Source organism: Clarias gariepinus, chromosome 12, assembly GCF_024256425.1.
Source record: "Clarias gariepinus isolate MV-2021 ecotype Netherlands chromosome 12, CGAR_prim_01v2, whole genome shotgun sequence".
In the NCBI taxonomy this organism is placed as follows: domain Eukaryota; kingdom Metazoa; phylum Chordata; class Actinopteri; order Siluriformes; family Clariidae; genus Clarias; species Clarias gariepinus.
This window is the reverse complement of record NC_071111.1, coordinates 28,337,776-28,365,524: the sequence shown is the minus strand read 5'-3', so window position 1 is coordinate 28,365,524 and position 27,749 is coordinate 28,337,776. Positions and strand designations below refer to the sequence as shown.

At 36.7% G+C, this 27,749-nt stretch overlaps 1 protein-coding gene across 2 annotated transcripts; it reads left to right on the top strand.

Annotated features, from left to right (window-relative positions):
- Window positions 1-1,858: 1,858 nt before the first annotated feature.
- On the top strand, window positions 1,859-26,237 carry LOC128534536 (NACHT, LRR and PYD domains-containing protein 12-like). Of its 2 annotated transcripts, XR_008361473.1 has the most exons (10): window positions 1,859-2,091; window positions 6,599-6,735; window positions 7,143-7,259; window positions 8,311-8,406; window positions 10,387-12,150; window positions 12,957-13,151; window positions 14,763-14,936; window positions 16,780-16,953; window positions 17,166-17,224; window positions 24,862-26,237. XR_008361473.1 is itself a non-coding variant. In XM_053509001.1 (9 exons), the coding sequence occupies exons 2-9, from the start codon at window positions 6,650-6,652 to the stop codon at window positions 17,170-17,172; spliced, it is 2,613 nt and encodes an 870-aa protein (XP_053364976.1). In that variant the 5' UTR covers window positions 1,859-2,091; window positions 6,599-6,649; the 3' UTR covers window positions 17,173-24,551. The 2 variants fall into 2 exon arrangements, 1 of the variants encoding a protein (XP_053364976.1); XM_053509001.1 differs by lacking the exon at window positions 24,862-26,237 and having other exon boundaries at window positions 17,166-24,551.
- The last annotated feature ends 1,512 nt before the right edge of the window (window positions 26,238-27,749 follow it).

Here is a 27,749-nt window from a genome sequence, read left to right as displayed (position 1 = left end):
GTAAACAGCGCCTACGCGCAAAAATGGAAACACATTCATCTTTTATCATCAATTTATTTTTGTAAAGTGCAGGTTAATTTGTTTTAGTTTTACTTTATAATTTGTAGTTATTATTTTTATGTATTTATATTTTATGTATTTTTTGGGCTGTGGAATGGATATTTTAAGTTTCTATTATTTATTATGGGAAAATTAAATTTGCTTTACGAGTGTTTTGGAATGTGTGTCAATGGTGTCAAAAGCTGCACTGAAGTCAGGTAACACAAGCATAGTAACGCAACTTGATCAGAGCCCAACAGGAGGTAATTCACTACTTTAACAAGTGCCATCTCTGTTCAAATGTTCTGTTATTTCTGCTTAAGATATCTGTTTAAGAAAATGTGTTGGTATATGATCTAATACGCAGGGTGATGAATTTGCAGAAGAGTTGAGTGAAATTAGTTCATTCTCTTCAAGGGAAGTAAAGTATTCTAGGTTCCGATCTGACATGGCTATATCATCTGCATTAATTACATTGTCTATTTTCAAAGCCTAAATTTTAGGCCTAATATTTACATTTTTATTATTTAGGATAAATAATTGTTTATGTTGTTGTCACCATCATCATCTGCACCGAACTCCCTGACCTGCACTCAATCTACAGCAAGCGGTGCTGGACCAAGGCCAGAAAGATCGTGAAGGACCTTAGCCACGCCAGCAATGGACTGTTCTCTCTTTTGTGGTCTGGGAAGCGATTCCGCTTTCTGAAGGTCAACACAGAGAGACTGAAGAAGGGGTTCTTCCTGCAGGCAATAAGGACTCTCAACCACAACACCATACAGGACTGATACCATCTTTTTAAACATCCAAAATTATAAAACTGTCTCTTCTCACTCATCCTGGACATTCATGGACACTTATGGACACATTCATGCACGCTTACACTTACATATTTATATTTTTCATTTCTGGATCATTGCACAAGACACTTCAATAAGACACTTTATGAATATTTGCACACCCCCAGTCATTTTACTTCTTTTTATTTACTCTAAATCTTTTTATTTTACACTGAATTTCTATTTTTTCTCTATATTTTCTATATTTTGCTATATTGTGTAATGTCCTTATTTGTACAGAATATTTTTATTTTTATTCTAGTTAAATTTATTTTCCATTGTATTTCTTTTTATTCATATTTATTTTTTATCTTTAAGCTTTTCACTACCCCAACTCATCACCTTAACACCACAGAGTATTATGTTATGTTATGTTGTGTTTGTCGCACTTTGCTTTGTCACTTTGTTGCTCTTGTTTGCACATTTGCACGTGCACTTTATGTTGTCTGTAAAAAACAAAAATTTAGATATTCTTCCTCTCTGGGTTAGCTAGTTAGTTTTTGTTAATTTATGTTGTTAATTTATGTTGTCAGGTCAATCTGTCTTGTCTCCACTATCCAGCCAACTAGCCCTCTTAGTTAGCTAGTTTAGTTTTTCTGTTAATTTATGTTGTAAATTTATGCTGCATGTAGCACCTTGCTCGTGGAGGAACGTTGTTTTATTTCACTGTGTACTAACTGTATGTGGATGAAGTGACAATAAAGCCTACTTAACCTACTTGAACCTAAACTTTTATTTTTTTAAAGTCACGGGTGGTCATATAAGCATTTCACTGCATATTGTACTGTGTATGACATGTGACAAATAAAATTTTAATTTCAGGCCTGGAAAGAATGAAAGGGTTGTATCAGGAAGGGAAGTGGGGGTTTTTGGAAGTGTGGTTCTTTCTTAGATTTTTATTTCTTTTTTTTTCACAAACAGAGATTTTTGATTAGAGCAATTTTATTTAATTTATTGGTAATTAAAGTAGACTGGTAATCTATGTTTAAAAAGACAAAAAGCCAGAATTTCCCTAAAGATAAATATAATTACATTTTTGTTTTAATTTAAAGTTCACTATCAGCTGATTAATCACATGACGGGAGTGAATCAGTTTTCTGAAAGTGAAAGAGTTTGTCTTTAAGCCTCGACTGCATTTTGTTGCTGTTTAAGGGAAAAAGCCTTCAACTTCAGGACTAAACTACGATCACACAACATAGACTGCTGAGTAAAAGTGAGTGATTTCTTTATTTGAAACAGATATTTACATGTTAGTGAGCTGGTGTAAAAACAGCAGTATAACTGAATGAGGTAGGACAGAGGAACTGTAAATCTGCTGTTTGTGTTATATACAGTACTCTAGATTTGTTTTTGTTTTTTCAGTTTCTCATTAATTTAATTATTAATGTTTATTCAAGATTATAAGCTTAAACAAAAATGAGGTAATTATGCTTTACGGAAATCTAAAACGTCCATGAGTATTTTCTTCTTTTTTTTTTTTATCAAATGGTTTGTTTGACTCTAATTTTATTTTTCAGTTTTGCATGTAGCCTATTGTACATGTCTAAACTAAGTATTCTGCTCTAAAAGATATCTATGGGTACCAAAACTTACATGAAGAGTTTGGATATTTAGGGGTTAATCTAAAAAATCAAGTTTAATCATAAAACCTTCTTTTCCCTCAGATTTTCCTCATCTCATTTAAGGAAATGGATATGACTTACACAGACAACTAAATAAAAGCTAGTTTAATATGTACTACTACTACTACTACTACTACTACTAATAATAATAATAATAATAAACACAATGAGACATTGTAGTGCAAGTCTCTGTATTTATACAAAAAAATAAATAAATAAAAATCCACCAATTCCACAGCTATTCAGTAAATGAAATATACATCAAGTAAAGCATCTTTTACATATGGCTTTCTGTATTCAGCTCTAACTGTGTCTGGTTTTGGTCACAATTATGGATAAATGTAATAGTTTAAAGGTTATTGTGGTGTAGTGGTTAGCACTGTCGCCTTGCACCTCCAGGATCTGGGCTCGATTCCCGGCCAGGCTCGATTACTGTCTCTGTGTGCATGGAGTTTACATGTTCTCCCTGTGCTTGGTGGGTTTCCTCTGGTTAGTCCAGTTTCCTCCCACAGTTCAAAGGCATGTAGATTAGGTTTATTGGTGTTCTCATATTGCCCGTGGTGAGTATGTGTGTGTGCCCTGCGATAGATTGTAACCCTGTTCAGGGTGTACCCCGCTTTGTGCTCTAAGCCTCCTTGGATAGGCTGCAGGTCCCTGCGGTATAGAAGATGAGTGAATAATAGTTTAAAGTTAGAAATGAGTGCAAAAATACAGTTTTACTTCCCTTTATTACATGAACACATGCGCTCTCTCTCTCTCTCTCTCACACACACACACACACTCATTTTTTAAGTCCTGAGCATTATTACCCAATATTACTAGTTAGAAATGATTGGGTATTTTGACCCTTCACCCTAAAAAATGCTGGGTTTAAAAACAACCCAATCTGGGTTGTTTTTAACCCAGCTGCTGAGTAAATATTGGACTAACTACATGCTGGGTTAATTTAACCCAGCAAAATGGGTTCTTTTTTTTAACCCAGCAAAATGGGTTAAATATTCAACCCAAATGCTGGGTCATATTTAACTATAATGCTGGGTTAATTCTACCACATAAATTGGTTAAATGTTTTACCCAGATGTTGGTTCATTTTAACTGGAATGTTGAGTTAATTCTACCTCACAAATAGGTTATTATTATTTTCATGTTTTACAGTGAATCTGTAAAAAAAAAAAAAAAACTACGCACGTCTATTAAACAGTTGTGTAATAACACAAATAGGCTGAGGCCGCTTCTACAGAGCAGGATCTCTTTGTGACATTAGATATCTTTTCTGCAGAACAAAACTATCCAGCCCTGGTTCCGTTTTAACATACAAACACTGTCTATGACTTTTCAAGTAGGCCTTGCTATTTCATAGCAACATTACAAAAAGTCCTATACAGGTGCACACTACTTTAAATAGTTAATGTCAAAAATATAAAATGCCTTGAAGCACACATCAACCGCCCCAAGTGGTGTGCATTGCTCCAGAGCCTGTCCCACCAGAATGACGAATGCCTGAGAGCAGCGCTGGTCATTATCTCCCAACGTCAGGATGTACAGTAGGGGTACGGCCTTGACACTTCAGCCTGCTGGAGGTATTCCACCATGTTGGTGCCAACCTTAGAAAGAAATAAAGAAAGTTAAAAATTTGTTGAATAACAAAGATTAAACTGAAAAAGACTATCAATTTAATCTGTAATAGGATTTATACTAAATAAAAAAATGACAAAGCTAGGGTATAGGAAACCTGAAACAAAAACATGGAGACAGCTACTACCAAAAATAAAATAAGCAAAATAAGCATGGCTTTTGGGATAAAGCACACATATATATATATATATATATATATATATATATATATATATGAGCTTTAGCAGACTAGTTGGTCTTGTAGTCTGCGTTGATTTCAAGCTAATTACCGAGGAGATGCATTGTCATAGCTGGGGTCATACTGGCACATTACAATCATTACAATATTACAATATTACAATATTGTAAAAAAAAAAACACATTACAATATTAATACTTCCATCTAGTAGTTATCTGTACAGCTGACTGATAGTTAATTTAGCCAGTTAATTAAGTCACAAGCAACTTTGGTTAAAGAGGGCTACCTCGTTGTCTTACATGCAGCAAGTAATATTTGCATACTACTTGCTAAAGGGGGAAAGGTGTAAAATATTGTTATAACTCGGGAGAAACGCGGGCAACTTTTGACCGCGGAGTAAATTACTATCTAGTGAAAAACGGGAGGGTTAGCAGGTCTGGATATTTGTGAGAGGGTCAGTGTTTTGTAACACCCCAGCATTTTATTTTCTCAAACAGTGAGATTAATAAAGTTCTAATGTTAATGTGGTTGCTAACGCTAGCAACCTAACTAAATGCTAGCGTCATGCTAATACTACAGTTACAGTTTCGTCACCCTGCAAACATTCTACAGAGAAAGCTAAAAAGCTCAGACATCTTATCCGTTTCCTTTAGGTGGGGTTCTTTGGCTAACTATAGCAGCTATTGTCAGCTAAATTATCTTACCCCAGACCAGCCTGAAAGTTTAAGTGTAACCTTAACACGGTAACAGTAATAAATCTCACATATAGTAATAATTTTCAGTCATATGTGACTTAGGTGAGTGAACATGTGTATACAGACCTTGTATTTAACGTTATTTTCCCTTAAATGAACCGTCATCAGCGGTGTGGGAGCTCAAGAGAGACACGAAGCTCTGATTGACAGCCGCTGAATCCACCGGTGACCTTTGGGGGAGGGGCCACCAAACTTCAACCCAGCAGCTGGGTTACACAAAAACTACCCAACTCTCTGTAAATAACCCAGAAAAATGACCCAACAGAGGCAACCCAGCGCTTGGGTAGAAAAAACAACCCAGCGTTTTTTAGAGTGTTGCCTTGATTTATGGCTTCTCCTTTGGATTTGATGTGTTTTATTTAAGGTTTATCTTTTTATCTTGAATTGTGGTTCTTGAATTGTGTTTTTTAATGATGCAAAACTTTACTACAATACAAGACTTTACAAGACTTTTACCAATATTTCTATGCTATAGACAGAGGTGGGCAGTACAGTTACTTCTTTTAAAACTTGATGTCAGGAATAAGATAAGTGCAAAAACAAAGTTTTACTTCACTTTATTACACAAATGCACAAATACTTTGCTACTGTGCTTAAGTACTTTACTTTTTTTTTACTTTTTATCTGTACTTTACTTAAGTATTTTATGTGATACTTTTTACTTAGTACTTTTTTAATGGAAATGTTGTACTACATTTTAAATAGAGACTTGTTACTTCTCAGATGATCACATAATGAACTGATTTTCTAATCTAAGCAACAAGAGTTTACACTGTCACTTACCATGAATTAACCTGGGAAGGACAGACATGATTCCAACATCAAATTTTACAAAAAAAAAAGTGATTATGAAAGTGTAGATTGGTAAGCACACTAAAGTGATTGACAGTTATCAGGGCAACAGATTCAGGTCACTTGATTTCTGGGCTGCAGATTCTTCTGGCTCCCTTTTCAAACATCTTAAATGGGGGCAATTGGGAGAGTAAGGTTAGAAGTGATCTGGGTAACTAGTTAGCATAATGAGTCTAAACAGTCCCACCTCTTTTGCTCAGTATGCCAATGTTTAATTGCATGGACTACTTGTATTATAAAGAGTAGCAATGGTATCGGCTAGCTAGTTTAACTTTGAAGTAATGAAAGAGGCTAACAACTATGCTGCACTTTATTCATTCAGTGAATTTCAAACCTTGTCTTTATCTACATGTCATGTCAAAGAAAAAGAAGAAGAAGAAGAAAGAACAATATATTGCCAAAAACACTGGCTTATTAGAAGCTTAGACCTTTAATTTTTTTAACATAGTTAATGAAACTTATTTTTACCATCTGCAACAGCAGTGGAAATGCAAGCAGAGCACTTACGTGCATGGTTGCAAGGTCTCTTTATTCATAAAACTCACCAATGCTGTAAGTGTCCTTTGTCTAAGAAAAAAAAAAAAACCTATGCAATATTTTTACTAGACTTTGTGTTGTCAAAAGCATCAACTATTTTACTTAGCTGTGTAATATAAATAAATTTTCCTGTGTTTTTAGGAGTGTAATTCATTCCAGCAGAAGAGATCAACATCTTCAGGCAGTGTATCCATGAGCTCTCTGTGTGTACACTTAAACTTACAAATGGAGAGAGCTGATCTGGACACAGATAATGTGACCCCACCCTCAAAAATGTGGTAACTGACTAAAATGCTGGACTTTATGTTTTGTAAAATCATGTCTTTTGTAAACTTATCAAGTCATTTTAACACTGTATGGTCTAAATCATGTAATAATAATAACAACAACAACAACAACAATAATATCATCATCATGTACAATAATAACAACAATCATGTAATAATAACAACAACAACAATAATAATAATAATAATAATAATAATAATAATAATAATAATAATTTAAAAAGAATTGTCATGTTATTATTATTATTATTATTATTATTATTGAAAAAATACTCTAAAAGTCACTGTTTAATTTCAAAGCAAATAGGTCCTTATTTTGCTAAGAAAAAAATATCAAATCAGTTTTACTGTGTAGAGTGAGTTTGTGTCACTAAAGACCTGTCTATTATATTGTACAGTAAACTCCAGATAAAGAGTTCAAACTCACCAGAACACAGCATTGTCTCCATGAAGAGTGATAAGTCTATAGAGCTTCCTGATATGTTTAAAAATGGAGACTCCTCATCTGTACACAGGTAACGTCCCATAGTTATTATTGTTAAAGTGACTGCATAAAGAAAGCTCAAGCTACACATCAAATCCAGAATCATTTGCATTTTTTTTTAATTTGTCAATTGAATTACTCATTTAATTTGTCAGTAATGCTGCTACAATGCTTTCAACTAAACATATACAGTATTCTGTATGGAGTAGAAAATTGTGCAATTCAGTGTTTTAGACAAGTGATAGACAATTTAATGAAATCAATAAAATAGACCATAAAGACTGTACAGTAATTCTAACAGGTGGATTACCACTCAGGATTTAATACAGTGTTGAATTTTATATAAACCTGATTATCTGACTTAAACCTGTAAAAAAATGTGCCACCTTTTTATCTTAATATTTATTTATTTATTTATTTATTCACACTAAGGGAGAAGTGTTTGGGAGCAGAGCAGGCTGTAGGAGGTGTTAAGGCTGTGTTTAAATTGAAAAATATAAAATTTTAAATAAAAAAATATTAATAAATATTTTTGTAAATATGCATATACAGTATATGGACATGTAAAACATAAGCATGTGGAACATTAATGGAAATCATGAACACTAAAACATAAATCCGAATGACCAGATAATAATAATAATAATAATAATAATAATAATAATAATAATAATAAAACAATTAAAAGAACTACGTACAGTAGCTGGTCTGTACTTCTGAAGGACAGTCTGTTTGAAGAAGAATGCATAAATGTTTCTGTGCAAGAGCATGTGCAATTGTCAGGACACCTTCTCCTGATGGCAGAACAACCAGGTACAGGAGCAGAAGAATAAGGGAAAACAGACTCCTAAGTAATTGATTATAGATGGTATTCTCTCTGACAGGTAAAATTGTGATGGTGGGTGAGAATTTTTAACATACCTGGGTGGCTTGATCGAATAAAGTGTATGAGTGGGGAAACACTTTGTATATTCCAATCTTCACTGCTATAACTAGACAAGTCTTTAGTAAAGCTTACAAAATGGTCAAAACCTAAATAGAGTTCACATACATTTTTTAATTCCCTGTTTAATGTTGTACAGTAAACTCCAGAAAAAGAGATCGCACTCAGCAGAGCCCTGCTGGGACTCCATGAAGAGTGATTGTTCTCTGGAACGTGGTTGGAGAAACTTACACAGGTAACACGCCACAGTTCCCACAGGTTACTGGCAAAATGTTTTTGGTAAATGTTTAAGAGGATTTACGCTGTCACTGTTTTAGAAGGGTCAATTGATTGGCCTGAGTCAAGTAAACAAAACATTAAAATAACTTTTTTGTTGTTTTAAACTGCTTAACACATTATTAAAAAGTGAAAAGAGAGTGCTGCAGTGTTGAACAGCAGAGGCGTCAACAAGAGAGTTGATGCAGGATGCCCATGAGGGCTATGAACAACAAACATGCAGTCCAAACAGCAAGAGGAAAACTATGAGTATGGCTGGTCAAGAAAGTAGTTATTTAATTAGCTAGTGCTAATGCTCAAGCTAACGTTAACACAACCATAACAAAAAATACAACTGGGTAACCCATACTCATTTGGTTCAGGGATTGTGTCAAAATTTCCTGAGCATGTTCCAAGTTTGGAAGTCATCATTTGAAAAATAAAAATGCTGGACTTTATTTATTGTAAAATCATGTTCGTTGTAAAATTATCAAGTCATTGAAACACTGTAAAGTCAAGTTACGACTTCTTACAGCCACCATAGGCTGGTATAATAATATTAAATAATGATAACTAATAATAATAATAATAATAATAATAAGAAGAATAAATACTGTACAAATCGCTGTTTATTGTCGAAGCAAATTAGGCCTCATTTAGCTAACAAATCAGCAAATCATTTTCACTGTGTAGAGTGTGTTTTGTCACTAGGCACCTGTCCATTATGTTGCACATTTACATTTAGGCATTTGGCATGTTGTACAGTAAACTCCAGATAAAAAAAATCAGACTGGCAAAATAATCACTGAACCCCTGCTTGTCTGAGTTGACGCAGACATTTTTGTGTACACCAGCATCATCTTTCCTTTGTGTTTTTTTTTCTAAATTATTTGCCCCAAACAGTTGTCCAGCCCCACCTTCATACTTCTTGCCCTCCCAGTAAACCCAAGCACACTCACAAGCATTGCTGTATTGTTGTGTACATCATTTCACTTCCCTTTACCCTGATTAACATGCAAATTTATCATACACCAAATAAGTCAAAATGGTTTTAGTAGCCATGAGTCATTAGCATTAAAAGCAATGTTGTAAGAAAAGCAAGACATAAAACCTCCAGCAGCTTTTGAACCACGCATGTGAGAAGATCAGAATTAATACTCAGTCATCTTATCCATTACAGAACAAGATGTAGGTGAATGTAATAAAAAAACTACCCATTTAGTGAAACGATTTAAATGTTTCCTACATGAGTATTATAGAAAATATACAGGGCAGTTAAAGATTTGACATTTTGGACAAGAGCCTCAGTGCATGATTTTAATGTAAACTTTTCAGCTCGAAAAATAAATTATGTAACCATTTATTGCATGAAAAATATCCAGCATTGGCATTGTGGATGTGACAGTAAAAGCACAAACTTTTATGAGAGTACAAGGTTTCTTAAAACTCTGTGAATTTTAAGGACAATTGCACAAAGCACTGCAGATGTACCATGAATGAACACAAGAAGTGTAAATTAGAAAATTGTGTCCTTTTTGCTAGTAATTTCTGTGATATTTTTCACAATTTGGAAGTGATGTGTTTGAAATGGTCTACAAGCTGTCTTCAATATGAAAAACTTGATATGAAATTAGTAAATCATTGATGATTGCTGCCATTTTTTATTTTTCCTCTCTCTTTTATATTATACAGTATATCTCTTTCTTTATAGTTTTTATCATTCTTCTGCCTTCTTGATGCCGACTATTCGACTTTCTGATAAATTTTCCTGAATAAGGGTTTAATTAGTATAAGCTGATGTAGGTGCTTTCCATTTATAGTGTATTAGTATAATTTGGTAAGAAACATATGAATTATGCCTACTTTTTTCAATGGTACAGTTGAACTTTCCATGGAACCTCTAATAAATGTTCTATATTCTTGACCTATGCTTCACTCTTTCTTCTTCCCCCTGTCACAGACCAAAACGAGACTCTAATGCTATAAATAAACACGAAAAGGTCAAATTAAATCTGATGAAGAAGTTTAAGTGTCTGGATGGAGTAATAATAAAGCAAGAAAACCGAACACTCCTGAATGAGATCTACACAGAGCTCTACATCACAGAGGGAGACAGTGGAGAGGTCAATAAAGAACATGAGGTAAGACAAATCGAGGCTGCATGCAGGAGAACAACAACAGAGGAAACACCAATCAAATGCAATGACATCTTTAAGCCCTTATCTGAACAAGACAAACCCATCAGAACTGTGCTGACAAAAGGAGTTGCTGGCATCGGAAAAACTGTCTCTGTGCAGAAGTTCATTGTGGACTGGGCTGAAGGGAAAGCAAATCAGGATGTCCATCTCATATTTCCACTTCCGTTTAGAGAGCTGAATTTAATGAAGGACCAGAAACTGAGTCTGATGGAGCTTCTTCATGTCTGTTTTGAAGAAACAAAAGAAATCAAAATGTCTAGTTTGGGAAAGGTTCTGTTCATTTTTGATGGATTGGACGAGTGTCGTTTTCCTCTAGATTTCCAGAGCACAGTGAAAGTGTGTGATGTAACTGAATCTGCATCAGTACCTGTGCTGCTGATAAACCTGATCAAGGGGAATCTAATTCCCTCTGCTCTCATTTGGATCACCTCCCGACCAGCAGCAACTGATCAAATCCCCTCTGAGTGTGTCCATCGAGTCACAGAGGTACGAGGGTTCAATGACCCACAGAAGGAGGAGTACTTCAGGAAGAGGATCAGAGATCAGAGCCTGGCCAATAACATCATCACACACCTGAAGTCATTAAGAAGCCTCTACATCATGTGCCACATCCCAGTCTTCTGCTGGATTTCAGCTGCTGTTCTAGGGAAAATGTTGGGTGAAGCAGAGAGTGGAGAGATCCCCAAGACTCTGACTCAAATGTACACACACTTCCTCATTATTCAGATGAACATCATAAGAGAAAAGTACTCAAAGAAGCAGGAGAGTGATGAAGAAATGCTTCTTAAACTGGGACAACTGGCTTTTGAGCAGCTGGAGAAGGGAAACCTGTTCTTCTATGAGGAAGACCTGAGAGAGTGTGGCATTGATGTGAGAGAAGCAGCAGTGTACTCAGGTGTGTGTACGCAGATTTTTAGAGAGGAGTTTGGGCTTCACCAAAGTAAAGTGTACTGCTTTGTTCATCTGAGTATTCAGGAACACCTCGCAGCTCTGTATGTGCACCTGATGTTCAGGATGACAAAGAGAAATGTTTTGGAACATAGTCGGTCATTTAATACAATCTCAGATGTCCACAAGGCTGGTGTAGTTCAAGCCTTAAACAGTGAGACTGGACATCTAGATCTTTTTCTTCGCTTTCTTTTGGGTCTCTCACTGAAGTCCAATCAGAAACTCTTACAGGTCTTAGTAACACAGACAGAAAGAAGATTCCAGAGCACGGAGGAAACAGTTCAGTACATCAAGAGGAAGATCAGTGAAGATCTTCCCACAGAGAAATCCATCAATCTTTTCCACTGTCTAAATGAATTGGATGATAATTCTTTAGCAGAGGAAATCCAACGCTACCTGAAATCTGGAAAACAAAGGAAACTTTCTTCTTCACAGTGGTCTGCTCTGGTGTTTGTGTTACTGACATCAGCACAGGAGCTGGAAGAACTTGACCTGAGTAAATATACTAGTCCAGAGAAGATAACAGATTCAGTTCTTGTGAAGATGATGCCTGTGATTGCAGCATCCAGAAAAGCAAGGTAAGAAAATATGAATACAGTATATCTGTTCTTTATCTGTTTATGTTTTGTTTCGTTTGTTTGTCCGCTTTCTTGTATCTAAAGTTCATGCCATGAAATTATGATTTTTTATAACAGTAAATAATAACTGTAAACTGCTAAATTCTGCAGAACAAAACTGTTCTTTTGTTTAAATAAACCTTATACATTTTCTATTTATAACTATACTCTTTTATTTTATTGTTTTTACGTTTGTCGAATACAATGTATTAGGCTAGAAGTACAATTATGCAAACCTTGATCTTTCATTATTATTATTTAAACTTATCTAAGTTTGCCATGGACAGATCATGCTTAAAACCTGAAAACATGTTAATGCCTCCACCATATAGTGAAGGCAAGCCTGCAATGTAAATAAATCTAATTAAATGGTGGAAGTGCAGAGCTTTAGAATAAAAAGCATAATGTTACTTTTCTCAATTGTTTTGTTCATAGTTACTTAGGATCATGAAAGTTAGGCTGTAAAATCACTGCTAATTGCTGTAATTAACAATTGTTAGTACACCTCGGATGTGAAGTGATACATACAGTATAGGTACTTACAACATTCCAGTGAAGTTATGCACTATATCAGCACTTGTGGAATGACTTTTATCTAATCAAATTGCTGTTTCAGAACTTTTTTAGATTTCCTATTTATGTTTTGTCTAACTAGTAAATTAGTTTTTGATGTTTATAAAAATAATAAGGTGCAGTGAAAGCTTTAAGAACCTGTTTAATAATTTGTACTTGTGTTAGTTCATTACGTGTTATTTCATTTTCTTCAGTATACAGTGTCATACATTAAAAGAAAGAGGTTGGTCTGCTCTGGTCTCAGTACTCAACTCAGAAACCTCCAATATAAGAGAACTGCATCTGACTGTGAATACAATGGATCTGTCTTGGAAAAAACTAACAGACTCAGGAGTGAAGTGTCTGTGTGCTGTACTGGAGAATCCTCACTGTAAAGTGGAGACACTAAGGTAAGATCATCTCTCTGAGAGTCACAATAACTTATTAAAAACACCAGTTAATAGTTGTATTACAGTGTTTTAGCAACTGACATGTTTTTGTAAAGAAAAAAATTTAGTGCATAATAATAATAATAATAATAATAATAATAATAATAATAATAAATGACAAAATAAACACACCTACAATGTGATACTTATGCCCTAAAATACTGTTAAACAGAGATACATGCACATTCTTAATGGCCACATCTGTACATTCTACAAAACCTGGCTCATTACTTTTAACTTCTTATAAAACTGTCAGACGGGGGCTGAGATGAAGAGGGTTGGAGAAAAAGAAACCAAATGCAGGTTTACACGCCAAAGGGGGTGTGGCTCAGAGGTGGTCCAAAGTCCAAACGAGGGAGGTGCGGTGCGCACTTCTGTATTTCTGGGGGAAACCCTAGTGGCATAAATTAAAGTGAGGTAAATTAGTCAGGAATACAGCAATATGTTTGTACCACTAGTGCACTTAATGTGGATAAAACTCAATAACAGAATTAATATTTCAGTGTTTTAATAATATCTTGGTATTGGTGAAAAAAAAAGAAGACAACATGTGTAACATGACAAACATATCATCGTAGTATTACCTCCCACACCTGAGAGAACTAAATCTGAGGAGTCTCAGGAGTGAAGTGTCTCTCTGCTGTGCTGGAGAATCCTCACATCGTGAGAATAATGTTAAGGTCTTCTGGTATAGGATGCATTTCTGATGCAGTTCAGTCAGCTTTGTAACTTTTAGAGCTCCGGCGGTCCAGCAAGATATCATTAAATGTAAACGTAAACTTGTAGGAAAAGCTAACATGTGATCCTACTAGGTAGCAATGATTGATTTTACACTGATGAGCAATGTGATCCATTCTGTGTTTGTGGTCTCTCCATAAGAATATTTCATCTTTTTGAAAATTTAAGCGAATACGGCTGCTTAGTCTTGAGTTGGAAAAACTGGAAATTTGGAAAAACCATCAGTCAGATTTCTAAGAAAAGTAATAGCTCATTATTCCAGGTAGAGAGGAGGGATTGGGCACCTTTGCACAAAACTACAACAATAGTAGACCCTGAGAGTTTTCCTACTAAAAAAAGTTTTCTACTAATAAAAGGATGTTGGCTGCGGGTTGTTTTGGTGCTGTGGGTTGTTGGGTGGGTCCTCAGTGGATTGCAATTATGTTTCTAGTGTATTTCATGGGTCTTTGATTGGCCTGGGGTAATTTGTAGGCTGGGTAGGCAGCCCTGAGCTTTGTGGCTCTAGGCCCGTACATGTCAAGCTGTGGTGACTTGGGTGGTCTGGTGCTTGGTGATCAAGTTTGTGGTGTTAATGTTATGGCTAATCAGTGTAAGTCTAGTACATAAGCATCTAATGTAATATTCTCTCTCTTTAAAAAAAAAAAAACATATAAAGCTTAGTATTATCTTTATTAATTACATTTTATTTAATTCAGTTAATTAGAATAAATCGGAGATGGTAAATTTTCATGAAATTTTAAATAAAAAAATCATTTTACAGACTCATCTTTAAATTAAGTAATAAACAGAGATGTAAATCTGTTGATAAAGTGTGTCATTTTCGTGTCTCTGCAGGTTGCAGCAGTGTGGTGTCTCAGGTGAAAGCTGTGCTGCTCTGACTTCAGCTCTGAGATCAAACCCTTCACACCTGAAAGAACTGGATCTGTCCTATAATAATCTAGGAGACTCAGGAGTGAAGTGTCTCTCTGGTTTACTAGAGAATCCTCACTGTAAACTGGAGACACTGAGGTAAGTTCATCTCTCATGACCTACTCCTCAGTAAGACTCTTATACTGAGACTGAAGCAGAGATTTTAGGTTCACCAGGAGCAATATCGTTTCTTTGGACTGGTGACTTCCCACAGAGTTTTTGAGTCAGTACACTGGCAAAAAAAAGTATGTGAACCTTTTGAAATTTCATGTTTTTCTGCACTAATTTGTGATAAAATTCTATCTAATCAGTGTCTAATTCAAGGTTATTGACAAATGTAATGTTAAAATAATATTGATAATCTTTAACGTCTTTATTGAATACACTCATTCAAAATTCAAAATGGTAGTGGAATTATGACTCTCCTTGGTAGCGATAACCTCAACCAGGCACTTTCTGTAGCTGTAGATCACACCTGCGCATCTTTCAAGGGGAATTTAGGCCATTCTTCCTGGTAGAATATGAGCGCCGTCATATTCTTTGCACGTCTCATGTGTATGACTCTCTTCAAGCCATTACACAGCATCTCTACTTGTCCAATCAAAAGGTGGAATTTGTTTTTCTGAAGCCATTCTGTTGTGGACTTGCTCTGGTGTTTTTTGGGTCTTTGTCCTGTTGCATCACCCAACTTCTATATAGTTTCAGCTGATGTAAGGGTATTTTCACATTATCCTGAAGAATTTTTTGATACACTTGAGAATTAATCTTTCCCTCTGTTACTGCAAGATGGCCAAGCCATGATGCAGCAAAGCAGGCCCAAATCATGATGTTTACTCCACCATACTTTATTTTTGGGATGATGGTTTCATGATGATACAGTATGTAGTGCCCTTTTTACGCCAGATGCAGTGTGCCAGATGTGTTCTTCCCAAATAGCTCAATCTTAGTTTCATCAGGGCAAAAAACATTTTGCCAATTCTGCTGTGGAATGGCAATGTGCCCTTTCACAAACTTTAAGCCTGCAGAAATTTTATTTTTAGTAAGTAGGGGCTTCCTTTCTGTCAGTCGCTTTGAAGCGTTTCTCAAATCATTGTTAACATTTGTTAAAACTATATTGTAAGTGCATTTCCAAAAAACATTAATATGAATTACCAACAAAAAACTGTACCTTGCTTAAAATCCTCCATTTTTGGCTTCCAAATGGCACAGTGGTGCCCCATCATCCAGAAATCACAAGTTCGATTCCTGGGTGATGGTGTAACCTCTTGCAGCCGGAGGCCTAAAGAAAGCTGATTGGCCGAGCTCTCTCAGAAGAGAGGTACGTTGTGCTCCCACATTAATCACGGCTCTACAGTCAATCAGGGGCGTCTGTGAGCTCACGCAAGCAGAAGGAGCGGATAGCGCTATCCTCCAAGTGTGTTACGCCACCCCCAACAGTGCTTGAGTGAGCAGTTTGAGAAGATGTGGTCAGTTGGCGTCATGTGGTTCTGAGGAAACATTTGATAGTCTTCAGCCCTCCTGACTGAGTGGCAGTAGTAGCCTTAAAAAGAAAATTAGGGGGAAATAAAAATTCTTCATTTTTTCTTTTAAAAAATTAAGTAAGTATTCACGCCAAATTCAGTCCTTATGTCATTGTATATGGACAAGCTGTAAGTCAATTTGATGTAAGTAGCTTTTCTGAAAGTTTTGATGACAGTGAATAAAAATGCACAAATCTGTACTTTGTACAGTATATATACAACATACACACATTGTCAAATTAATCAGCGCATAAGCCCTACCTATATACCACCCCACCAAACAATACAAAAATAAAAACTATTGCCCTCCCCAAACATAAACTGAAAATATATATTTTTAAAAGTATGTATAACTGCCACCTTAAACTTGCAAGTTTACTTGTTTGTAAACTTAAAGATTAAAGTGAGTCATGTCTATGCAGGTTGTGGGATTGTGGTGTACCAGATGAAAGCTGTGCTGCTCTTGCTTCAGCTTTGAGATCAAACCCCTCACACCTAAGACATCTGAATCTGTCTAAGAATAAAATAGGAGACGCAGGAGTGAAGTGTCTCTCTGTCCTTAAGGACAATGAACATTACAAACTACAGACACTGATGTGAGTAATGATCTTTTTATATAAACACTAAATCGTTAATCTGATTAGCATTATCTTGTAAATTAGCATTTGTTTGTAATTTTTAATTTCAGTAAATATCAGATTACAGGTTTAAATTCTGACTTTATTCCATTTAGTCAGCTGTCCTGATTATATGCTGCTAATCATGAAGTACAAATGTCGAGTTATTGATTCAGATGATTTATTTTCAGTTGGTGATGAACATCATACTCAAGATGAAGACTCCTGTGTACCTGTATTTCTATGCTGGGTAACAGACAATATAGTCATTGGTTTATAACTAATTAAATGGATTCAGAGATATGGTGTGTGTTTATTGTGGAAAGTAAATCAGATTATACACTGAATAATTAACAACCCCTGACCTCTGAATAAAAAACACCGCCACCCAATCTCTTATAACACGTTAGGGATTATTTAAAATAGTGGGTCAAAAAGAATCTGAACCTGAAATGTGTCTTGAAGCTACAATACACTTTGTCCCTTGGTTGGTATTTAGTATACACTAACAGAAAACTTTTTTGGGAACATTTATCAGTAGTTACACTTACTCATTCATGCAATTTATGCATCATTGCTTATAATAAATGGGCAGGTTTGACTGTTGTTAAAACAGCTGACCTCTTTTGTCTTTAAAACACAACAGTAAGCAGGGAACAGCACATTCCATTTAAACACATATAAATGCACTCTATGGCCATGGGCGGAGCTTGATTTTGTGTCTGCTGAACGTCTGTTGACGTCCCAGCAAACTCAAGGGCCTGTATTCACAAAGCATCTTAAGCCTAAAAGTTGCTCCTAGTGAGAAAATTCTAAGAAATTCTAAGAAAATTCTTATAATTATGACATTATGACTTAAATTTAGGAGTAAATCTTAGTAAAGATAAAAATGATTCATAAAACATCTCAGCCCTTGTAAAGTTTTTCTAAAGTTCCGTAGTAGGAGAGGCGAGTTGCTCGGTCTGTCCGCTGTGCTTCAGTAAGCTTCTCTGGCGCCAGGAGAGACTCAGTCAAACACACACACGTTGTCTGTCAGAAAGGTCTCTGTTTATTAACAGCAAAAGATGGGGTTTATATATGTTTGACCAAACCCCTGTGCCATAGACATATGTTACTACAAAGAACATGAACCATTGTAAATGTCCTGGTGAGATCCTGAAGAATCAAAGGAGAGGAAAATAGAGAGGTGTCCGTCCAGAGACAGATCACAAGATGTTGGCTCGAGATAGGGGGAGAGGGGGAAAGAGACAGAGGGGGAGAGAGAGAGGGGGAGAGAGACATGAAGAGAGAATGGGAAGGTGAGCGTGGGAGCGTTCACACCTTAAGGAGCAGATGCAAGAGGAGACAGGAAGATAGCAACAGGAAAGATTTAACACGTTAATATCAGATCTATTAGGAAGAGAGCAAGAGAGTAGAAATAACTCCTTTATATATAAAATAATTCTAACAGCCCTAAAAACAGCTCCTAAGATAAAAATGGTTAGGAGTAGAGAGGAGGACTTTTACAAGACTTGGCAAAGACAAAATGGCAAAAAGAAGAAATATTCTCCAAACACTAATCATAAAAGTAAACACTGCTCTTCCGTCCATTGATTTTTGTTAATTTACTTCCTTCCATTTCTCTTGGATTGTTGGCTACATAACATCCAAGAGTACAACTTAAATAGACTGCCCTGCCTTCATGTAAATTGGTAAAAGGTAAGCCATTTGAAAATACAGGGTGGGCCATTTATATGGATACACCTTAATAAAATGGGAATAGTTGGTGATATTAATTTCCTGTTTGTGGCACATTAGTATATGTGAGGGGGAAAACTTTTCAAGATGGGTCGTGACCATGGTGGTTATTTTGAAGTCGGCCATTTTGGATCCAACTTTTGTTTTTTCAATAGGAAGAGGGTCATGTGACACATCAAACTTATTGGGAATTTCACAAGAAAAGCAATGGTGTGCTTGGTTTAACGTATGTTGCGGTCACGTGTGTTAGATTTCTCCTGTGGTGTTGCTACCAGTGCATGAAGAGTGGGAGAAGAGGGTTGCATTGACAATCCAACACAATGGGCAGCACATTGAACACATTTTATAACACATTTTACAAGTGGTCAGAAACTTGTAAATAACTCATGAAAGAATAAAGTTACATTAAAACACCGGAAGTATAACGTCGCCGTAACAACAATATATATGAATGAATGAAACAATAAGCCCCGCCGCTGCATCACTTTCCGGGTTCTTATATTCAGCTAGGGCAGTCTCATTGGTTCCCATGGGAATCGCGGACGCACTGGAAACCATGATTGACGGGTGCGATGTGCTATGCCCGAAAATACTACAGGACGTTACAGTACATAAATGTAAGAATTTATGATGTAAATATAGTAACTACTATGTGGAAATTGGTTGCTTCAAAAGTAGCAACATTTTTAACATTTGGCTGTTTTAATTAACTTTAAGATATGTAGCCTAGGCGGCAGGATGGTGTAGTAGTTAGCACTGTCGCCTTGCACCTCCAGAGTCCGGGTTCAATTTCCAACCAGGCTCGATTCCCGTCTTCGACTCCATGTGTGCATGGAATTTGCATGTTCTTCCTGTACTGGGTGGGTTTCCTCCAGACATGTAGATTAGACTAATTGACATTCCCAAACATTGCCCGTATATATGAATTGGCACCCTGTCCAGGGTGTACCCTGCCTTGTGCCCTAAGTCTCCAGGCTCCCTGCAACCCTGAATACAGGATAAAGAGTTATATAATATAGATGATAAGTGAGTAAGTGATATTTAGCCTTCAACAGAAACTTTGTATAAAGTAGCCTGCATTCATGACTATATAATTTCTTTATATACAAACATTATAATTTCACTGTCCATTTTAAGACATTTACAGATTTTTTTTTATAAAGGATTCAAGGAGTGGAGTGGAGTCCTTAATAATGCGGAGAGCTTTTCCTAAACCAATCACAGTCCTTGAATTGCTGCATTATCCCTAGCAACGGGTTCAATGACACCTCCTCACTAAAGGTTTTCGTACTTTCCTTACTCAGAGTTACTCTGAGAAGTTTCTAAAATCACTTTTAGTCTAGAACTCCCAGCTAGGACTTTAAGCTAAGATAAAAACTCTCTGAGAAAATTTTAAGAAGCTTTGTGAATACGGGCCCTGGTCAGTAGGATTCCACAGGTGAGTGGAATGCACCTTTGATTTCTGCAACAACGACAGCCAATAGTTCACTCCCGGTGCTCCCGTGGTTCTTCAGCTCTTGCATGGAGCCGGATTTTGTGACCCTGCCGCCAAGTAGGAAAAGGCCACAAGGAGGTACATGTTCATGGCCCCTGGTCCCAGCTCGGGAAAGCCGCCCAAGCCGCCTGACTTGCGTCTGAGGCTGTACCCATAGGAGAGCTGGCAGGCCCATGCTGCCAATTTGTCCGCCGTCACAGCTCACCACATGTGCCCGCATGCCAGCGGGGCACTGCCTACCAGACCTAAACGTGCACTCTTCTGTTGCCTTTATTCCTTCCTTCCTCCTTTAACCCTTTCCTTCCCAATTTGCCTTAATTAAATTACCCTTTTTCCTGTAAGACCTTGCCTCGTGTCCATGCTTTATGTTGCCGTAAGGGTCGAACCCGTTAAACATACATTTCATGTTAACTCCAGGAGAAGCTTCAAAGTTTGGTCCAATACTTTCTCATCCTATATTTGACGTGTGCTCCCAAAGAGAGAGAGAGTCAATTGTAATTTAGAGAGTAATCTTATCTGATCCGTGAGCATAAAGAAGCATCTGTAAAATTAGGCTGCAGGAAACTTCACAAGGCATAAGACCAGATGCCTCGAAGGAAACCCCAAAACCCAGGGTGTAAATCGGTGATCCGGTAAACAAAGCAGACAGTTTTACAGCTTCACCCCGAGCTGGGGGGGAACCACCAAGTCACACCAAGTGGACACTCTCTTGACCTCCAGAGCACATGGAACAAAGACATAAGTCATGGATACTATTTTAAACCATCTTTCAAGTGTGCCAGAAGGGGGAAACGTATTTACATATATTTACTCAGTATCGTTTATTCCTGTGTATATGTTTGACTATTCTGCATAACTTAAAAGTGTATATGTGTGTGTGTGTGTGTGTGTGTGTGTGTGTGTGCGTGTGCGTGCGTGTAAGTAAAGTCGTTTCATGTGTCGTAGAATAGTCAAATAAATTCTCGTTTCTTTATAAAGAACTGTTGTCTTGGTCATGTATTTTAAAGTCTAAACATTTGCCCAGATGTTGTTACCTTGCTCATAATTGCTAAATACTAGATTTTGTGTTATCATCGCTGGCCACGTGATAAGCAGAACTGGTAAGATACACTAAATTGTGCTAAACGCTGGGCGGGTAGTCGATAAAGTGTACATTATAAATTTTGATTCAGTTAATTTGATTAACCCGAATCGTTAAAGATTCGATACACCTCTGACCCAGTGCTAAACATTACCTATTAATGGTGAAGAATGCGTTGGGCATTGTGTCCACATTAGAATGTCTAAATTTATTGGTGGAGAATCCGACGGTCATTCATTGTCATTATTATGTAAACCCTACACCTGCAAAGGAACCAGGTTCCTTGAGACAAGGACTTTCTTGACTATTGCCTCAGCAACTTCATTTATCTGTGCACTTGATGGATAAGCAGTGTACAAAAATATAGATTTAGCCAACTTTTCTATATTCACCTTGGCATTTGAGGCATTTACAAGTGTCCCATTCTTCGTGTCGGCTTCAGCGGCATGTTTCAAGGCTGTTTTCAACATCTCTGTTTCATACGCAAATTGTAAAACTGGAACTAAGCCGGAAGGTTTTTTAAATCATTGCTGTGAATGTTCCTCATTTAGTTTCTACACTGAAATACCTTGTTTTTCTATGATTTATATTTACTGCTTCTTTAACATTTTTTTTTTTTTAAAGAACGTGTGAGTTTTGTTGTCTAAGAATATCAAGCGGATTTCATCCCCAACATCCAGACTTTATAGAAGGTTAGAAAGCGAGATCAGGACATCAGCAGGCTTCCACACTCCTCACCCTCACAATAACCAATAACCCTGTGTCAACTGTGCAGTCCTTTAAGTTTTTGGGAACTACAATTTCCCAGGACCTGAAATAGGAACTTAAAATCAGCTCTATTTTCCAAAAGACCCAACAGAAAATGTACTTCCTTTATCAACTAAGGAAGTACAGTCTGCCACAGGTTTTATACTGCAGTTATTGAGTCTGTGCTCATCACATAGAAAGACAGTCTGGTTTGGAGCAGACACAAAACAGAACAGGAACAAGCTGAAGAAAACATTAAAAACTGCAGGGAAAAAAATCACTTGAGCTCTTCGGCAGGCTCTTCATGCAGGCTGCTTGTCAGTCCCATGTATTATGAAAACTACATCTAGAAAAGGGGCAGAGCTTTTTCTTACAAAGCACCAAAGTTATGGAATAGCCTTCCAATTAATTTTCGGAACTCAGACACAGTCTTAATGTTTAAATTTAGGTTAAAAACGTATTTAAGTTTGAGCATTTTTGTGAATAGATTTGCCATAGGTAAAGGAGCAGATCTGGGGGACTTAATGTACTCAGACGTAGAGTATTATGGTGAATTGGTATGTTTAGATACTGTCTTGCCCACTCTTATTTATCACTCATGTTTTGACAATCCCTGCTTGCACTCTGCACTAAATATACATTCTCTTCTCTTCTCTTCTCTTCTCTTCTCTTCTCCCTCTCTATGTCGGGCTGCACATGTTGCTGCCAAAACCCATACCCCTTCTGCCCTCTTGATCAGCCCGACTCTTCACGGTGCCCCGTTTCTGGTTGAAGATCTCATTGCATAGAGGCCCCATGCTTGGGATGTGTGTGGTGGGGACTTGAGACAGTTCCACTTTTCCATAAAGATGGCCCTGGTCTCATCTAATGCAGACAGTCACTCTCTGAAGATCTTCAGGACTGGAATTTCCTAGTCTACCTGAGCCTCAAATAACAAACTAGACTCCATATTTACTTAAAGACATAATCTGTTATATTGAACTTCCAACTTCCTTACACACAATATGACTGCAAAATAATTCCTGCTATGCGTTATTACCCAAATGAGAAAGGGTTCCTTTTAAGTCTGGTTCCTCTTAAGGTTTCTTTCTATTGCCATCCCAGGGTTTTTTCCCTTGCCACCATCGCCATCAGCTTGTTTGTCAGGGACAATCAGGGTCATCTGATCATTTTGATTTATACAACATTTCACACACATGTCCATAATTTTCTTATTATGTGAAGCTGCTTTGGGACAATGACAATTGTTAAAAGCGCTATATAAATCAAATTGAATTGAATAGATTAGATAAAAACCAATTTAGATTTCACATAGAAAGGCATAAACCTGAAAAAGTGTTCTTTTTTTAAAGGAAAATTGTTAGGATATTGCAACATGGATACTACTATGTTAGTATCAATACCCATAAAGAAATATGAATAATTTGCATTTTAAATTATCTTTCCAAAATGGCTGAAGTTAGCAGCTTATTGATAAGAATAGAATTTTTTAGGGAAGAAAGATTGGTCAGATTCCATGTTGCATAAACTTTAGAAGTAGCTGGTATAGGGCCAAAGTAAAGACAAGCAGAAGAAATGCATGTGTTAGTAAGAAGCGAATGTAAGAGAGTGCAAGTTCTGTAGAAAGTATGTATGAGAAACAAGTGTGAGAGACGAATGATTGTTAGTGAAAAGCATGTGTGTTAGTGAGAGAAAAATGTGAAAGTAATAGGTGTGAGAGATGAGTGAGTGTTAGTAGAAGAGCATATTTCAAAGAAAAAAAAATTGCCGGAAGTTAGAGGCAGCCAAAATTAAAAGAGAATTTAATAAGAGAATGCAGTGCCTGAACCAACAAGCTATCTAAAGCCAAGGTGTATTTAAAGAGAAATAAGAAAACAGTGTGGAAAACATTAGAAGACATGGGATTAGTTTCCATTGTTATGCTGATACCCAATTATATATCTCAACTAAACCAGACGAAATACCTAAATTGTCTAGATTAACTAAGTGTGTCCAGGACATAAAAGATTGGATGACCAATAACTTTATTTTTACTAAATTCAAATTATTGGCCCAAAAACCAGTACACAACAGCTCTCACAATTCAGTCTGTGTTTAGGAGGATGTACTGTTACTACTAGCTCAACAGTAAAAGGCCTGGGCGTGATATTAGACAGTAACATGTCTTTTGAAAATCATATTTCAAATATCACAAAAACAGCCTTTTTCCATTTTAGAAATATTGCCAAACTTAGGAGCATCTTATTCGTATCTGATGCAAAAAAAAGCTAGTTCATGCATTTATGACCTCCAGACTAGACTATTGTAATGCATTACTAGGTGGTTGTCCTGCATCCTCAATAAAAAAGCTTCAGTTAGGCCAAAACGCAGCCGCCAGGGTTCTCACATCCAAAAAATATGATCATATAACTCCAATATTATCATCCCTGCACTGGCTACCTGTTCAGTTTAGAATTCATTATAAAATAGTATTACTTACATACAAGGCTCTAAATGGTTTAGCTCCTACATACCTAACCAGTCTTCTGATACGCTACAATCGCCACGCTACTTAAGATCACAAAACTCAGGACTTCTGGTAGTTCCCAGAATTTCAAAATCTACAAAAGGAAGTAGGGCTTTTTCATATTTAGGTCCAAAGCTTTGGAATAGCCTTCCAGACAGTGTTCGGGGAGCAGACACAATTTCCCAGTTTAAAAGTGGACTCAAGACGCATCTCTGGCATACACGTAACTCATCCCATAACCTCATACTCCAGTACATCTATCCTGAATGGCAACTACGCTAATTTTCTCCATCTGTTCTGTATTTTTCTACCCATCCCAAGGCATCTGGAGACTGTGCTAGCTTCAGTAGACAAAGGCCGACCCTGCGAGGTTCCTGAGGCATTCAGAGAAGGATCAGCTCCAGCTGGATTCTGCTTTATGATGGTTGGAGCTACACATGCTGCTCCTGTGCTTCCAGTGATCAAGACCTCATCTGCCCTCTGCACCTGCTAACTCGTCCCTGTGATGAACTGGACTTCATGTTAATTTAAAGAACTTCTGTTATATTGCACTTTCATTTGCATAACACACATAATGTTATATAATTTCTATCTGTTATCACCCAAATGAGGATGGGTTTCCTGATTGAGTCTGGTTCCTTTCAAGGGTTTCTTCCTATTACCATCTCAGGGAGTTTTTCCTTGCCACTGTCGATGTCACCCTTGGCTTGCTCATCAGAGATATTTTATTCATCATTTATTCATCTCATTATTATCTAGACACATTTTTTTCACACATACACGCAAAAAAATTTTTTTATTTTTTAATTTCTTTTACTTTTGTGAAGCATGAACATTGTTAAAAGCGTTATATAAATCAAATTGAATTGAATTGAAAATTGAAAAACAGAAAATAGCCCCTGAATGAAAATGCAAACACAAGGGAAAATAAAATGTTCGAAAAGAAAGAAAGAAAACAGTGTTTAGAACTGAATGAGAGAGACAAGAATCTGTTTGTAAATACACAAGCAAACTTTTGACTGAGGAAGTTCTTGAATAAAGTTAAAGAAGGTCCTCATGCTGAGTAAAATGAGGAAAAAAAATTTCAACAGTTTCTCAACCACTCATGTGGTTTGCTTTTGCAAGAAACCCTATCTATATGGAACTCCAAAGTGTTTAAAATTAAATAAATAAATAGGACATGATGAAATTATTAACTCTATGACTAAATAAGACACATACATGTAATATGAGAATGAAATTGTGAAATAATGGAACATATTTTGAAAAAAAGTCTATTATTGTGAAATGTATTGCACTCTGCAACTTATTTTTCCTAATAACAGAGATTATTGCAGAGGCATTTTATTTAACTCATGCTGTTTTTCTTTCGAAATGTCATTTTTTTAAAGTCAGTTTTTTGTTCTAAATGAACTTCTCGTCTGCGGCAGAGGTAGGTTTTGGTCTCGCCCTCCTGGGATGGCCTTCATGAGAGCCAGTTTCATTTTGGTGCTTGACGGATTTTGCAAATGCACTTGACAATACTGTTCTTGCAAGAACTATTACAGAAAGGCTGACCTCTGTGTCTTAAAATAACAACTAACTGTTGTTTTTGTTGTTGTTACATAATTACCTAATTCCATATGTGTTATTTTATAGTTTTGAAATCCCCAGTATTGTTGTAGAATGTAAGAAATAAATCACTAAACAAAAACAAAGAGATTTGCAAGTGATCCTAAACTTTTGAACAGTAGTGTATATTGGGTCATATTTGTAAACCAAAGCAAAGAACATTAAGACAAACAACATATAAAACTATAAAGACAATATTTTAGCAGGTCAGGGAGGATCATCTTGATGCAGTCAGTGTAAGATACACCACTCAGTGTATCAGCAAGCAAGTATACACCAATCAGTGTAAGCTGCAAGTGCAGCAGGTGAAAATGATGCCAATCAAACTGAACAGGTAACCTGGAATAAAATCAGTAGCAGCATCAGCTCATGCTAGTAATTATTATTGTAGTCAATATTATTTCAAAATAATATTTTCTCAGCCTTATTTTGAATTAATATTGTCTACAATATTAATTAAAATGAGTAAGTTTGCTAGCCCGGGATCAGATTTTATTCCAGTTTATCTGTTCAGTTGATTTTTACTTGGCTTGGGTATAGAAGGGGAGAGGTGTTGGGTATAGATGGGGAGAGGTGTTGGTCAACATCATCACTGACCATGAGGTTGCTGGATCCAGACTCACTGTTCCTGACCGTAATGTTAGAGCTGTCAGAGCCTGTGATTTCTCCTCATGCAAAAGGCAGAATCTGCTAATTTGAAGAATTTCACAGCATCTGCTTTTAAAGCTTTTTCTTCTTGTCGCATAAATTTTCAGCTCCACCTTACCTTTTTCTTTTTTTCAATTTTCATCCATGGCAATTATTCATTCTTTGCTGTATCGAGAAATGATCCATATCTCTCCCTCTGTAAATTAAAAGTGAAAGGGGCGTGGTTTCAGAACACGTATGAAATACTAATACAATACATTCACATGCACACAAACTGTGACGCTTTGGGCCGGATAGCCGAGAAAAAAGAGCTCAGAGCCAACAATAGTGTTCAGCACAAAAACTTTATCAGCCTTTTTCAGCGTCACAAAATTATAATACAAAACATACAGTAAAAGTAAAGAAAAGGGTAAAAGAATAGGGCGTTCCCTTTTAAAGGCTACACTCGATGCTGCGTGAAAACGCTATGGAAACATCTTGTCATGTTGCCGGTTGTAAAGCATGTGCGTACCAAACACGCCAAATTTTTGGCTTTTATAACCTCGGTCAGGTGACGTCATCTGATAGGACGCACCTGCAGGTTATAAATAGGAGTGAACCGGAAACATTCCTCAGATTCTTGTCTTCACCTAGTTGTGAGCGTGTGTGTCTAACCAGCAAAATAAGTGTTTAACTCACCGATAATGGCAGAGTTTTAATTGAGATATCCCTCCGTGTGTATAATCCATATCGGAGGGCGATCTCTACACTTTACTGCTTCGATTAAGCCGCCGCGCATTCCTGGGGCTTAAACTCGTGCATCCGGCAGAGCAGTGAGAGACGGATTTAAAACTCCTTTCTTTCGCGTTCTCATCGGATCGTGAAATGCCTCTGTCCGCTCTCAAGCGCGCGCTGTGCTTCTTGTGAATGGGCAAGGATAAACATCCTCTCTTGCTTCCGCGGAGATGGTA

What these genes read in the sequence shown, in the direction of transcription:
- LOC128534536 (XM_053509001.1), top strand. Translation starts at nt 6,650, where the DNA reads ATGAGCTCTCTGTGTGTACACTTAAACTTACAAATGGAGAGAGCTGAT. An exon ending in GACTCCTCATCTGTACACAG is followed by an intron (nt 7,260 to 8,310) that starts GTAACGTCCCAT and finishes AATGTTGTACAG; the next exon opens with TAAACTCCAGAAAAAGAGAT. An exon ending in GGTTGGAGAAACTTACACAG is followed by an intron (nt 8,407 to 10,386) that starts GTAACACGCCAC and finishes CCCCTGTCACAG; the next exon opens with ACCAAAACGAGACTCTAATG.